Raw genomic sequence first — 12,847 nt, forward strand, 5'->3', positions numbered from 1 at the left:
CTTCTGCACTACTCAATATGATGATAACATCTACAGAAAAAATAATTGATGTTTGGAGCTTACTTAATATGTGTGCATTAATTGATTTTCTTTTGACGTGCAAGGAATCAAAAATGTATGGCTTATGTTTGCTTTCAAATACCTAATAATTATGTTAGAAGTATCAACCTATGAAGTTCTCACTTGAAGCTAGATGTTGAATTGAGACAACCACAAGGTTGACAAATAGCAAAAGCACAAAAAAGATTTAAAAATGAGTGACTGAGATTTTATCAAAGAAACAATGCCTAGAAGAAGCCAATATATAAGTATCTCAAAACTTTAAAATCTCATAGTTTAAAATCTTCCCTTGGGCAACCACTCTCATTTTATAACAATTATTCCTCTATTTGGTTGCATACATTAAGTCATTAAAGACGTGAGGCAACGGGCTTTGCAAACTTCCTTAGCTTTGAGCACTCTACCTACTTGTATAATTGGACAAAAGCTCTTTGTTATAATTAAGAGGTCAGCTAAAGCCACCCAAGTGAAGGTTAGTCTTGCTCAAAGGTACAACAAAATTTGCCTATCTTATAGGTGCACATTGTCCAAGCCCATTGGACCTATAATGGCAACCCTTTTGGGTGATCCTCATCATCACATACATACAAGTAAGTAGTTGGGCTCTCCTCAAACACCACCACCTTGTCATATACACTAACTATTCACAGACCTAAAATTGAGAAAAATTTCATGACTCTGAAGATAAATCCAAATATGACTATGTCCATTGAGGACACCCATACTATTATGTCTATCATAGACATCTGAAGGGCCATCATCTCATTCCCAAGTTTGGGCATTATGGTCCCCACCACCATAGGGTCAACATTGACATCTATGAAGAAAAATAATTCCTCAGTTTACTAGAGATTCTCTTCCCTTTTCCTTTCAACCCAACTCAAAATCAAGTTGGATATAAAAGAAGGATACCAACATTTTGTATGGTATCAAAAACATATAACTCTGATCATTGTTTTTGTGTGATGAACCAAACCTTAGGTATAGAAGGGACAAAAGAATCATCAAAATTATATAAACCCTATTCATCTTCTTTAATTAATGGACTAGAACCAAGGTGGAGAAGGATCTATTTATGCCTAAGGAATCATCAAGATTATATAAACAACTAATCAATCATGACAAAGCTCAATTGACTAGGCTCTCAAGCTCCCATCTCCTCTCAAGCTCTCAATGGCCAAAGCAAGCTCAACTTTCCAAGTCCATTCTCTACCTACTTTCTATCTAGATTCTACTCACGACTCCCATCTCTCTCAAGCTCTCAATGGCCAAAGCAAGCTCAAGTTCCCAATCCCATTCTCTACCTACTTCCTATCTAGATTCTACTCACAACTCCCATCTCCTCTCAAGCTCTCGAGCCAAAGCAAGCTCCTTGTCTTGAGTCTTGAAAATCCAAGCCCTATCGATTCTCTCCACTCCCCATATGAGACATTGACCAAAATGGAGAAATTGTTTAATACCTATCAATTAAGAAAAGCACAGGGAAAAAATCAAAACCTCCAAGATTTGGACCAATGAGCAAACTTACAAGGACACTAGGAAGCATAGAGAGACTTCTCATCCTTCGCCAGAGAATATCCGAACCAACAATTGGCAATGCTTTCTTTTACAGAATGCAAAACCCTACCTCGACAGGGAAAGATAAGAGGAGCATTGGTGCTGAAATAAGATCTTAGATAATGAGGTGCCCAAATATTGATATACAGGAAGTGCAAGTAAAAGACATCATGTCATCCACATGACAATCATGAGCAGTGTGTTGATTAGACATGTCGACATTCCCACTAACATCTCCAGTCACCAATAGTGAGTGTAGGATCAATACATGCTCCAGCAATTCACAGTAAGAAACTCTCTCCTTATTGCACACCATTGTAGTGTTCTAGTATCCGGAACTCTTATTAAATAGAGATACATTAATCAATTAAGGAAAAGCCCACATTCACCACTGAAAGAGTGTAGGTTCACAACTCACAGTACTCATCCACAAAAATGATATTGCACTTATCGTATAGTCCAGCAATAAGAATAGATGACTCTTTTCTACAATCCAGTGCTTCTCAAAATCTTCGCCTCCGCCTACTATTTCTCGTGACTCAAAAAGTACAAATACAGCCGGTAATCAAAGGTAAACGCTTTCCATTTATGGATATCACGCCTCTTTCCATTTCCTTTGAACCATAACTTTCCCACTTAAATATGGGTCAAAATTTTATGCCCACGAAGTCCTTCGGGAGCGATTTGATTGCCACCACTTACAATACAAGTTTTCCTTGTCTCAAGGTGGATTTCCTGCCACCAGCCTGAAAAAAAAGGAATGGGATAATCAGTAAAAAAATAAGCTGCACATAGCCAATAATTTGAACCATGAATACCTCGGAGGAAAGAATATCTGTGGGTGCTTGCGTCCGATATGCAATCCTACTGAGGACCTCCTCATCCGAACACTCCTACCCATCCATGAAAATAATTATAATTAGCCCTTGCAAAAACAAAGCTTTATCCATCTACCACCCACACTACAATTGGGAACAAAATGTGTATAAAAGATTGTTGGAACTATTCTTCTTTACTTAGAAATTGCCCTCAGTGTGGCTCTGGGAAAAGGATTTCAAGCATGAGGACAAAACCCATGCAGGCTTCCTTTCACATAAGCACCTATTGGTTTATTAAAACTCCTACCCAGCCCATTGCAACCTTAATGTTAGCAACAAATTCTTATGACATCTAGAGATACTCTGGCTGCAAAGGAATTCACCTTTGCACCCGACAAATAAGAATGGGCCTACTTCGATTACCTGTGGAACGGCACAATCAGCATGAAGGGGATCCCATTCTATTGCGCAAAAGCATTCCCATTCATCAGTTTGTTCAACATTGAGAGGAGCTCTGCAAAAATTGTAAATGATTACAACACTATCATTTCCAACATGGACACTCAAGAATAATGACATCTTAGATCAGCAGGTGGGGCTGGCTTCAGAGAGCATTTAGGATGCCATAACGGAAACAAAAAGAGATCCAAAACTAATTTGCACATAGGAGCACCTCCACTACAACTTGCCATCAATTGGAATACCCAATTTTGGAACAAGAAATTACCTTCGCCACTTGCCACAAACAGTCTCACTTTGCTTCCTACCATCCTTGTATGCTCTTGAGATGACATTGTTACACTTCACCCAATTTTGCTTTGTACCAGAAGGTATCTTCTCGGCAGGTAACCAACCTAACGATTGAATTTTCTACAAAACAAACAGAATCATTAAAGCTATTGTCTCAACTGTCTGAGAATGAGAATTTGAAGCCTAACAATGAAGATTCTTCAATGACATTTTTTAATACATCAAGTGACAACTTACAGCATCATAAGTTCTCAAGAGGTTGTCTCTCAGTGCATCTCTTTGCTCTTCCGTAAGTTGCCCTTCCATGCCTATACAGCCTTCAACACTGCAACAAAGCTAACAAGTCAAAATCCTCTTTCTACTAATTGCCCTCGAAGGACTAAAAAACACAGTTTTTACATGTGCTCAGCTTTCTTTGCCCCATCCAACAGGAGCCACATAAAATACAACATACTTATAGACAGTGTTATGCAGAGAATCTCACCGACGCTCTAAATCATCCTCCAGAGCCCTTTCCTGCCATTCTGGCACGTTTGCCTGATGTGCAGGACCCAATCTTGCTTTGGATGTATTATGTGCAGCAGCCTTAATGTTATTGTCCTCCTGAGAAGATCCCTTTTCTGCAAACTTGGGTCCCATTTTTCTCCTCTGTTTTCTGCAAGAAACGCAGAACCAATTGTCTTCTCGCTTGAAATACTTGGAGGTCAAGCGAGGGACACAACACGACAGATGATACGCTTCCTGGCAATCATCACAAATCACAGTGTTATTTGCATCTTCCGCTGTCCCACATATTTTGCACATCTTCGTTAGCAACCCATCACCAGCATAACCAGGATGGGGCACACAACGATGCGCTGACTTTGTGTCGACAAAATCTGGGTTGTCGATAACACCATAGCCCTTCAACAGAGAGACACACCGTTGCCATTCAAAGGCAACTGTTTCTGCATCAGTTTCTTCGTCTCTAACCTGGGGTTCTGGTGCTTTTAGAAGAGGCTTTCCATCTTCAACTTTAACCACATTTGAAAAATCTTTTCCTTTCCTAGGCTTTGCTGCTTTTAATTTCTCTCTTTCAGCGTGTGGCTGACCAGAAATGCCGGTCAAAAGAGTGCCTACTGGATCAGATAAGCTCTCCAAGTGATTTGCCTTTCCTTTCTTTTTTGCTGTCTCCTCTTCTAGGGATATGGCTGGCCTCTTCCGTAACCGCTTTGCGTATACATAGGAGGACATTTGTTGGTTGAGGATGTTTGATGTGAAAAATTGGTTATTGGTGTCTATTTGAGAACTATGCAACTGGCCGATAAAAGGTCTCCCACCAACAGCACTTGCAAGCACATCGGTGTATAAATAATTCTCTTGCAAACAATTGTTGTGTAGTGACCCATCACTTGTACTTTCAATGCCAGAGCAACATGCTGCACAGCCCAAAATTGCACTTGCATCTTCAAGCATATCACATCTACTTTGTAGATTGTTTACACAGGTCAAAACCTCCATAGCCATTCTCTCCTGGTATGCAGATACGAAATTCTGACTAACATTTATTGTTCCTGTTTCCATCCTCGGCACCTTGTCATTATTAAGTATCTTTTGCATTCCCTTGCAGTAAGGGAGAAAGAATTTAGGCTTGAGCAAAGCTTGACTCCCTTGGAAATCCCCTGATCCAAAAAAAGAACCACTATAAGCCTGCCGCTTTCAGATGAACAAACTAAACATTTAAAGTGGATCCTTGAAGCTTTGCAAGTGATTGGCTGAACTAATATGCTTGACTAGATCTCTCAACAAAGCAAGCAAATAGATCATGACTGAGAAGACGCAGCCCTACACAAAAAGTGGCAGCCAGGTGTGCAGTGTGTGTACAGAGCATGGGTGCATCAATGTTCACGCAACATTTGACTCTCTCCACTACAAGTGTTTTCAAATTGTCTGAACAATTTTGACTAAACTGCTAACCATAGAGGAAAATGAAAAACAATGATATTTGTGCACATAAGATCTATTATGAATTTATTGGTACCAATTAGTTTAATAAAAGTTTGAAGAAGGCAATTTCTCAAAATGATCCAAGTCACAACATATTAGTATTTTGGTACCAATTAGTTTAATAAAAGTTTGAAGAAGGCAATTTCTCAAAATGATCCAAGTCACAACATATTAGTATGTATCTTAAGGATACAACTAAGCAATTGGTGGGGATTGGGAGCACTTCAAAAAGCATTTTTATGCTCAGTTTCTCGCTCCCGATTTTTAAAGAAGGAATGGGATCAGCTCTCTCAAAAAGAGCATGAAACAATTTCTGATTATGTTGACAAATTCTGGGAGATACTTCTCAAAGTTGCCCCGTTTATGAAAGCCTCTGACAAAGAAAAAATGCAGAAATTAAAAGTTGTGCTCCAACTGCCACTGCAAAAAAGTATGAAACTGTATCCTCACAACATATTCAGATAATGCACTAGTGAAAACTTGCATCTCCTTGTAACACAAGTTTAGTACCTTTCATGTGAAGCAAAAATCTTTTTCTACTCAAAAAGAAACCTCCTCTCAAAAGCGTCCTTTAGATCAACCTAAGGCTCAAGAAAAGAGGTCCTCCAACTCCAACGAGCAAGAAGAGCGAGAAGAACAAGCGAACCAAGAAGAGCACATTCGATAAGAAATCTCGGAAGCATCAGAAACACTTAAGGTTCTAACGAGGACACCTTCTCCTCTGATAGTACGATTCAGATGAGTCAATGTTTGAAAAAAAGTGAAGACACTTGTACCGTTTGAACCAGTTTGACCATCTCGAGAAGAAAGGCCGGAAGACCAAGGATTTTCAAAAGGGTTGGCGAGCACTAAAGTTTGACATGTTCTCAGGCTAGAAAGACACCCATAGAGCTCTTGCATTCATACGGCAGTTTGACACTATCTTTTCGGGAGGACAATTTTCCGAACATTCTAAAGTACAAAGAGAAACTTCTTATCTGATACTGTTGCACAAAGAAGCGCCTACAAAGTCGTTAAAATCCAAACGCGTCTTCACCTCTGCCTTGCTCACAGAAGAATACAAAAAAGGAGGTTATCACTACCTGGGATGACCAAAGAGGCTGTAAGGAGTGATTGGAAAGAATCAAAACACGAGAAGCTACACAATTTGCAAATTGGAACCAAGAACAATATTGCTAATTGAGATTAAAACCCAGATACAAGAAAATGCCGCAAACGGGGCCCTGTGTATGCTCGATACAGACGGAAAACACCCAGGTTAACTCACTCTCTATGTAGCTCACTACAAGTGGAGGAGAGGAACAAGCCAAAGCCAAATGCTTTAAGCTGAATGCCGATTTTCTTCGCCTTTGTCGTCTTCTTTTTCGCCTTCCTTGTCCAAGAGCAAAAGAAAAGAGAGAGATGTCCTGAGCGCAATCTTCTTCCTCCTTGCCCCTCAAAGAGTGTAACTTCTGATTTGCTGCTCTAATGAAGATTCTAACCACACGTTGGCTTCACCCTAAGATGCCTTATGGAAAAACTCTCAAATCCCTCCTCCTCCGCTTTCAAAGAAGGCGAGTTTTTGAAGACATTTATCAAAGAACTCCACCCCGTGAATTCGAAGTGTCGAGAAGTGTAAGGACCCCGTACTACTATAGAGTGCTTATTTCTTATGTATTCACTTCGTAAAACTTGGAAGATATAAGAGGGAAAAATAGAGGAAAAAGGGAAGAACTCTGACAACCTCTTCATGATTATGAGAATCTAGAGAGAGAATGAGGTTGAAGATGGGCAATCCCCGCGAAGGAAAATGTATTTCAGCTCAATCCAAGTACCTTAGGATTGAGCTTAGTTACAATCCACCCAATAGTGAGTTGAAGTAACTCACAATCGTAGATCATGCAAGATGTCATATGTCATGTGTGCACATGCATAAACATAAAACTAAACATAAGAGGAAATCTGCCAACATAAACATATATACAAGAGAAAATTTCAGCCCAATTTGGAGAGAAGGTAGAGGAACATTGTCTTAATTACATCCACGGCAAGGGAAGGAGCTTGTAGCATCAACAATAGGATTGATGGCACTTCCTTTGTGCCGACGTTGCACTTATAGGAGATTGCCTATAGTTCTTCTATATGGAGGACCCAGTGCAGACCGACAAACTGCAAGCAACCCGTCGTTAAGTGATGATATACTACGACTACGAGGTCAGGCCCAATGAGCTGAATATTCAGATTTTTGGGTTTGCTGTAGTAAAAACAGCAAGGTAAATAAAGAGAGGATGTCACGTGTGCACTGCACTTGCGCCACATGGACGAGCTTATGCTACAGTCTAACGTTTCAGTCTTAGCTTAGGACCTAGCCCGGCTATAACCGGCCTGTACAACGTAGAGGGCGGTACTATTTCAATTACCTGTTAACTTTACACAGAGCACTGAGAAGGGAAGAGAACACAGTTGCGTCCAGCGTCTAGAATGTCACTGCGCACACGAGACCGACACCCTGTAGGCCCCAAAGACTAGCGCCCCTTTCGGTATTTCTTTATTCAAATTAAGGTAGACGATCCGACCACTTAGCACAAGCTTTCACAAAGCTGTCCAAACCTGGCGAGGGCTGAAAACGCAGGTTTTCGACCTGATTTTGGCAGCATAACGGCACAAAAACCCCTGTAGGTCAAAAGCACCTGTCTAGGACGGATTCCCTCGCTATCTGGAAGCTTTCTGGTGAGCTGTCACAAAAATTCAGCGGGCTGTAATTCCCTGTTTTTCATTGCCGGGTGCCCAAAAGACTATACACACATCCCAAGGCTCTCACGAGGCTCCCCCGGGGTTCCTTTGCAGTTTAGGTGCGAAACCCTAAACCTGCAGAAAAACACAGCAAGCTGTAATTCGCTGTTTCGGATCGTTTTTAGCAGAGCGAACACGCCTACGCGTGTCCCAAGGGCTCCCGCACGCAATGGGACAGTTCCCTTGTGAATTGGACGAGTTTTCACGCGAGAAAACTCTCCGAACTCGCAAATCTTTCGCGATGGAACTGTGCGTACCTGTGGGGGATTAGCAATTAGCTAATCCGGTTCCTGTTCAGAAGACTCTTGCCTTGGCAAACGCGCATAAACCCCCAGAGCTGTACATGTTCATCTGAGTAGCCCAACTAGTGGGGCATTACCATATATGTGCTGTCACGAGGACGTGGCAGTTATTAACCATGTCACAGAGATGTGGCAACTGCTAACCTTGGTTGTTGGTTTCTTTCCAATGGGGTTTATTTTATTTGTTTAAAACCCTCTTCTTGAAGTAGCAAACGGTCGGACATTGTATGGCCAATGTGAACGGTAGATTCACCCGCAGACGGGAAGTGGTCGGCACTGGAATTCGTATGGTAAGAGGATGTCTAGGCTCAGAGCAAGATCATATAGGTCCCCCCGTCGCACTTAGCAAGTTGGTGGATACTAGGAAGTGAACTCAATTAAGGCGTAAAGTCAAGGTGGGACTTCCAACAAAAAGTATCCGACAGTTGGGCCACATTGCATTTTTGGATGCGGTCCCAATGAGGATAGATGGTCAGAAGACCAGTGGGAGCCCAACGGGAGCATCTCCTAAAATTTAGGGAACTGCTATTTTGGGCCACGAAATGTGTTCGCGTCATTACCTTCGGTATGACTAGGGGAACACTTTACAACTCTGCCGCGAAGTCAACTGACGCACCAGTTGAGATATTTTTAGCAGGGAAAGCCCAAACTCGGAAACTCGGCGACGTGTCAGCTTGTGAGCGATTCTGCCACTTTGGGAGGCAAAAACGAGCTGCATATCAACAAAGGGGGCGCCATTTTCAGCCACAGGCGGATTGCAACAGGTACAGAAGCTATGGAATGCTTACCTTGCCCTCTATGCACAGTATGGTGACAGGAGTGATGCCCCGCACGCTACATACTGCTCTCTTTCTCCTCTACGTGCAGTTATGTGATGCCCCACAAGAGGGCTACTCATTTGACTGATGTACAGTTGTGTGGGTTCATGCTTTTGTGCTGAGGCAAGAGCCTCCTTGAGCAAGAACAGGGGTAGCTAACTGCTGCTCCAAAGCAGGCACTGGTGAGGGTCATAACCTCACCGTACAGGTGCAGAATCAGCGCTGTGTATGCGCTGTAATTTGACTGTTTTTCAGCCATACGGACGCCAGGATCATTGGGAATCGTGCCCCACTGGCAAAGGACAGTTAGGGGACTGTTTGGGGCTGAAAACAGGGCAAAAACCAGTAAATACAGCGTGCTGAATTTACTGTTTTTGGACAGGAATCAGAGGGTATACGACAGTGCAAGCGAGTTCCAGCAGGGGAATTGGTTTCGCGCAAGTTTTGGGGCTGTTATGCTGCCGAAATTTGGCCAAATCAAATGGTATCTAGGTGGATACACGTGAAGGATTCCCGGGACCTTACCTTGTAATTTACCCTCCTAAAGAATAAAGAAATACCGAAAGGGGCGCCAATTTTGGGGCCTACAAGTTGTCGGCGTCTGCTCGGAGCATTCTAGCTTCCGAGCCGTGTGTGTGTTCAAGTGTTAACTCCCGTCGCAGGTTCTCTTTGCAAAGTGCTCTGTGTGTGTGTATAAAGTAAAGAATTTCGGGTGAAAGCCAACGCCTACCGCCCTACGGGCCGGTTTCATGGTTCCATTGCCGGGATATCAATCACTTTTTTCTCAAAGAGTGAGCCTGGATTGTTCAGGGTAAAGACACACAGTGCAAGAACGCGGGGATTACACTATGGCCGACAAGGGGAAGGGAATTATGGAAGAGGGTTCCTCTCCAAAGGACAGGCAGGAGATTCCTATGGTTTTTGAGATTGGCGAGAGCTCACAGCCACGTCAGTCTGTACCTACTGTCAACGTCAATGTCCCTCCAGTAGTACAGGGCTTTATGACAGGGCAACTTGAGGATGATGCGTTTAAGACTCAGTTAGTTGCCGCGGTGAATGTCTTTTCGCAGCTGGTGCAGAATCCGAGGTTTATGGAATTCTTGCAAGCGCCACCAGTGCAACATCAAAATAGGCAACCTACGCCGCGTACGGAGCTTTTTGAAGCTCAAGCCCAGGTACTTCATGAGGCGCAGGAGGAAAGGGAACACTCGCATGTTGCGGAGTCGGGGGCTCCAAAGCAGGTTCCTCCCGTGCTTGAACAAGTGGCTAGAACGCCTATTCCACAGGTTATGCCAGTTCAGCCCGCCACCTTTCAGAGCCAGCATGCTGTCTTGAATGGACAGGGAGCTGGATACCAGGCTATGCACTCAGTTTTTCCACCACCCACGGTACATCCTGGGTATTTCGGGGGTGGATCAGTGTTCCAAAGTATGGCTGGTTATGCGTCTGGAAGTCAGCCGTACATGCCAGGAACAGTGTTCGGGGGTATGCAAGGCATCATGCCAAACCCCATGTATGGTACTATCGGCATGCAGCAAGGTTTCCACGGCAACCAGGGCCAGTTTGGGGTGCCACAGGGTCATTTTGGCATGGCTGGTTTTTCTGGACAGCAGCCAGATATCGCACCTCTGACGCAAAATGTGAATGGCCAACACGTGCCGATCATGCCTACTATAGTGCCCATGTTGCAGACCATCCCGTATGACAACTTGGGGGCACTAGAGAAGCCGAAGGCTTACAAAGAAGGTGGTGCAGCAGTAAAGTTCAGTACCTTCAGTGGTTTCGAGGACAAGACAAAGGCACTCACTTTCCTCCAGCAGTTTGATACAGCTTATGCGGGAGGGAATTTTACAGAGGCCTCGAAGGTTAGGAAAGCTGCCACTTTCTTAAAGGACAATGCGCTGACATGGTGGACGACATTGTTAATGCAAGGACAGGCACCCGCCACTTGGGTTTACTTCAAGCAAATGTTTGCATCTGCTTGGCTATCAAATGAATTTGAAGCTGATGTCTTGACAGATTGGCACCAGCTTACGGCAGCTTCGTGCAAGAGCTTGCTGGAGTACAATAGGAGGTTTTGTAAAGCATTACTCTCAGTGACCTCCTACAGATTTGTGCCATTGACAGAGCAGATAGAGAAGTATTGTTGTGGGTTGCCTAAAGGGCTTCGCGATTACTGTACAAAGAACAGAGTGGCTACCCTTACTCAGCTTATGGAAGTTGCAAACACTAGTCTTGCCCTGTTGAAAGGAGAGGACAGTGGATTTCCGAGCAGTGATAAAGGAGGGCAGCAAAAGAAAAATTCAGCGAAGAAGCCCTTTGTGAAGACGGCTCCTGATGCGTCACAGGGGTCAAAAAAGGCCACCAAGGACAAGGATTCAGCTGGGACTTCTGGAGCGCAGGCAAAGAAACAGAAAAGGAAGCCTTTTGTGCGCAAGTCGCTCGAGGAAAAGAAGGTCCTAATGGCTGAGAACAAATGCTTTATATGCGAGCAGCCTGGTCATATTTCTATCAATTGTCCACAAAGGAAAAGGCCAGCTGACTCAGAGGATAAAGAAGACCAGAAAGGCAAGAAGCCTAAACCCACGGCAGGTTTAGTGCCAGACATGGTGGGTGACAGACCCAGCACAGATGCCAGTGAGTTATGCAGGGCATGGGGTAAAGTTAGGGATCAGACGGCACTCATCTTCTTTGATCCAGGTGCCAAAGCCAACTTTATCTCACCAGAGTTAGCTATGAAGCTCGGCATCAAAGCTGAAGAGATGGGGTACACAGCAGAGGCAGGGTTGGCATGTCCTGGCCACTCAGAGTGTGTTACTCCCATCATTGGAAAACTGCGTCTGCATATTCAGTCGTATGTGGACACTGAAGAGTTTTACATCATGCCGCTGGAAGGTTGTGACGCCTTATTGGGGATCCCGTGGATGTTCCGAGTGCATGGAGTCTTGGATGCCTACAACAAAAAGATCACTGTACAGCATAGGGGCAAAACTCACATCTTGGATGTAAAGCTTAAAGGAGAGTCAGTCCCTATTGTATCTGCTTCTGCTATCATTTCTGTAATAAAGAATCATCTTTCTGTGTACTTGATTTTTGCACGTGATGTCTCAGATAAGGATCAGTCAAATTTATCTGTGTTAGATAAAGAAAGGTCAGCATTTTTGCAAAAGTTTAGTGACTGTTTTTCTGATTCATTACCGTCGCAATTACCGCCAGAGAGACCTGAGGACCATCGGATAGATTTGGTGCCAGGGTGTAGCCCACCAAATAGACCTCCCTACAGGGTTAGTGCGGCGCAGCAGAAAGAGATTATGGGCCAGGTTGAGGAGTTATTAGAGAAGGGGCTGATTCAGCCTAGTTCTTCACCCTTTTGCTCCCCAGTGCTCCTAGTGCAGAAGAAGGATGGCTCATGGCGCATGTGTATTGATTACCATGCGTTGAATAAGAATACCATCAAGAATAGGTTTCCTATTCCTCGCATTGATGATATTCTCGATCGTTTAGAGGGTGCTGCAATTTTCAGCAGGATAGACCTGAAGAGTGGGTACCATCAGATTCGTATAAGCCCAGAGGATGTGCACAAGACTGCGTTTAGAACGACATTTGGTCTTTATGAGTTTCTAGTGATGCCGTTTGGGCTAACAAATGCTCCAGCCACGTTCAACAGAATGATGGACCGGATTTTCCGCTCGCATCAACAGTTTGTTGGAACATTCTTCGATGACATGATTGTGTATTCGAAGAATGAAGAGGAGCATAGGCGTCACTTGACCATTGTGTTCGA

General features: G+C 43.6%; 1 protein-coding gene across 1 annotated transcript in view; it reads right to left on the bottom strand.

Annotated features, from left to right (window-relative positions):
- Window positions 1-1,958: 1,958 nt before the first annotated feature.
- LOC147456238 (uncharacterized) overlaps window positions 1,959-12,847 on the bottom strand; it is a 28,319-nt gene continuing 17,430 nt past the window's right edge. Inside the window, exons 2-7 of the mRNA XM_086514772.1 lie at window positions 3,670-4,846; window positions 3,423-3,510; window positions 3,163-3,305; window positions 2,859-2,949; window positions 2,436-2,510; window positions 1,959-2,363 (exon numbers count right to left, since the gene is read on the bottom strand). Of these exons, the coding sequence (XP_086370898.1) occupies window positions 2,316-2,363; window positions 2,436-2,510; window positions 2,859-2,949; window positions 3,163-3,305; window positions 3,423-3,510; window positions 3,670-4,784 (1,560 nt within the window). The 5' untranslated portion in view covers window positions 4,785-4,846 and the 3' untranslated portion in view covers window positions 1,959-2,315. The remainder of the gene's footprint in view (window positions 2,364-2,435; window positions 2,511-2,858; window positions 2,950-3,162; window positions 3,306-3,422; window positions 3,511-3,669; window positions 4,847-12,847) is intronic.

The sequence above is a fragment of the Adiantum capillus-veneris genome, chromosome 6, assembly GCF_014529385.1.
Source record: "Adiantum capillus-veneris isolate H3 chromosome 6, ASM1452938v2, whole genome shotgun sequence".
Lineage (NCBI taxonomy): Eukaryota > Viridiplantae > Streptophyta > Polypodiopsida > Polypodiales > Pteridaceae > Adiantum > Adiantum capillus-veneris.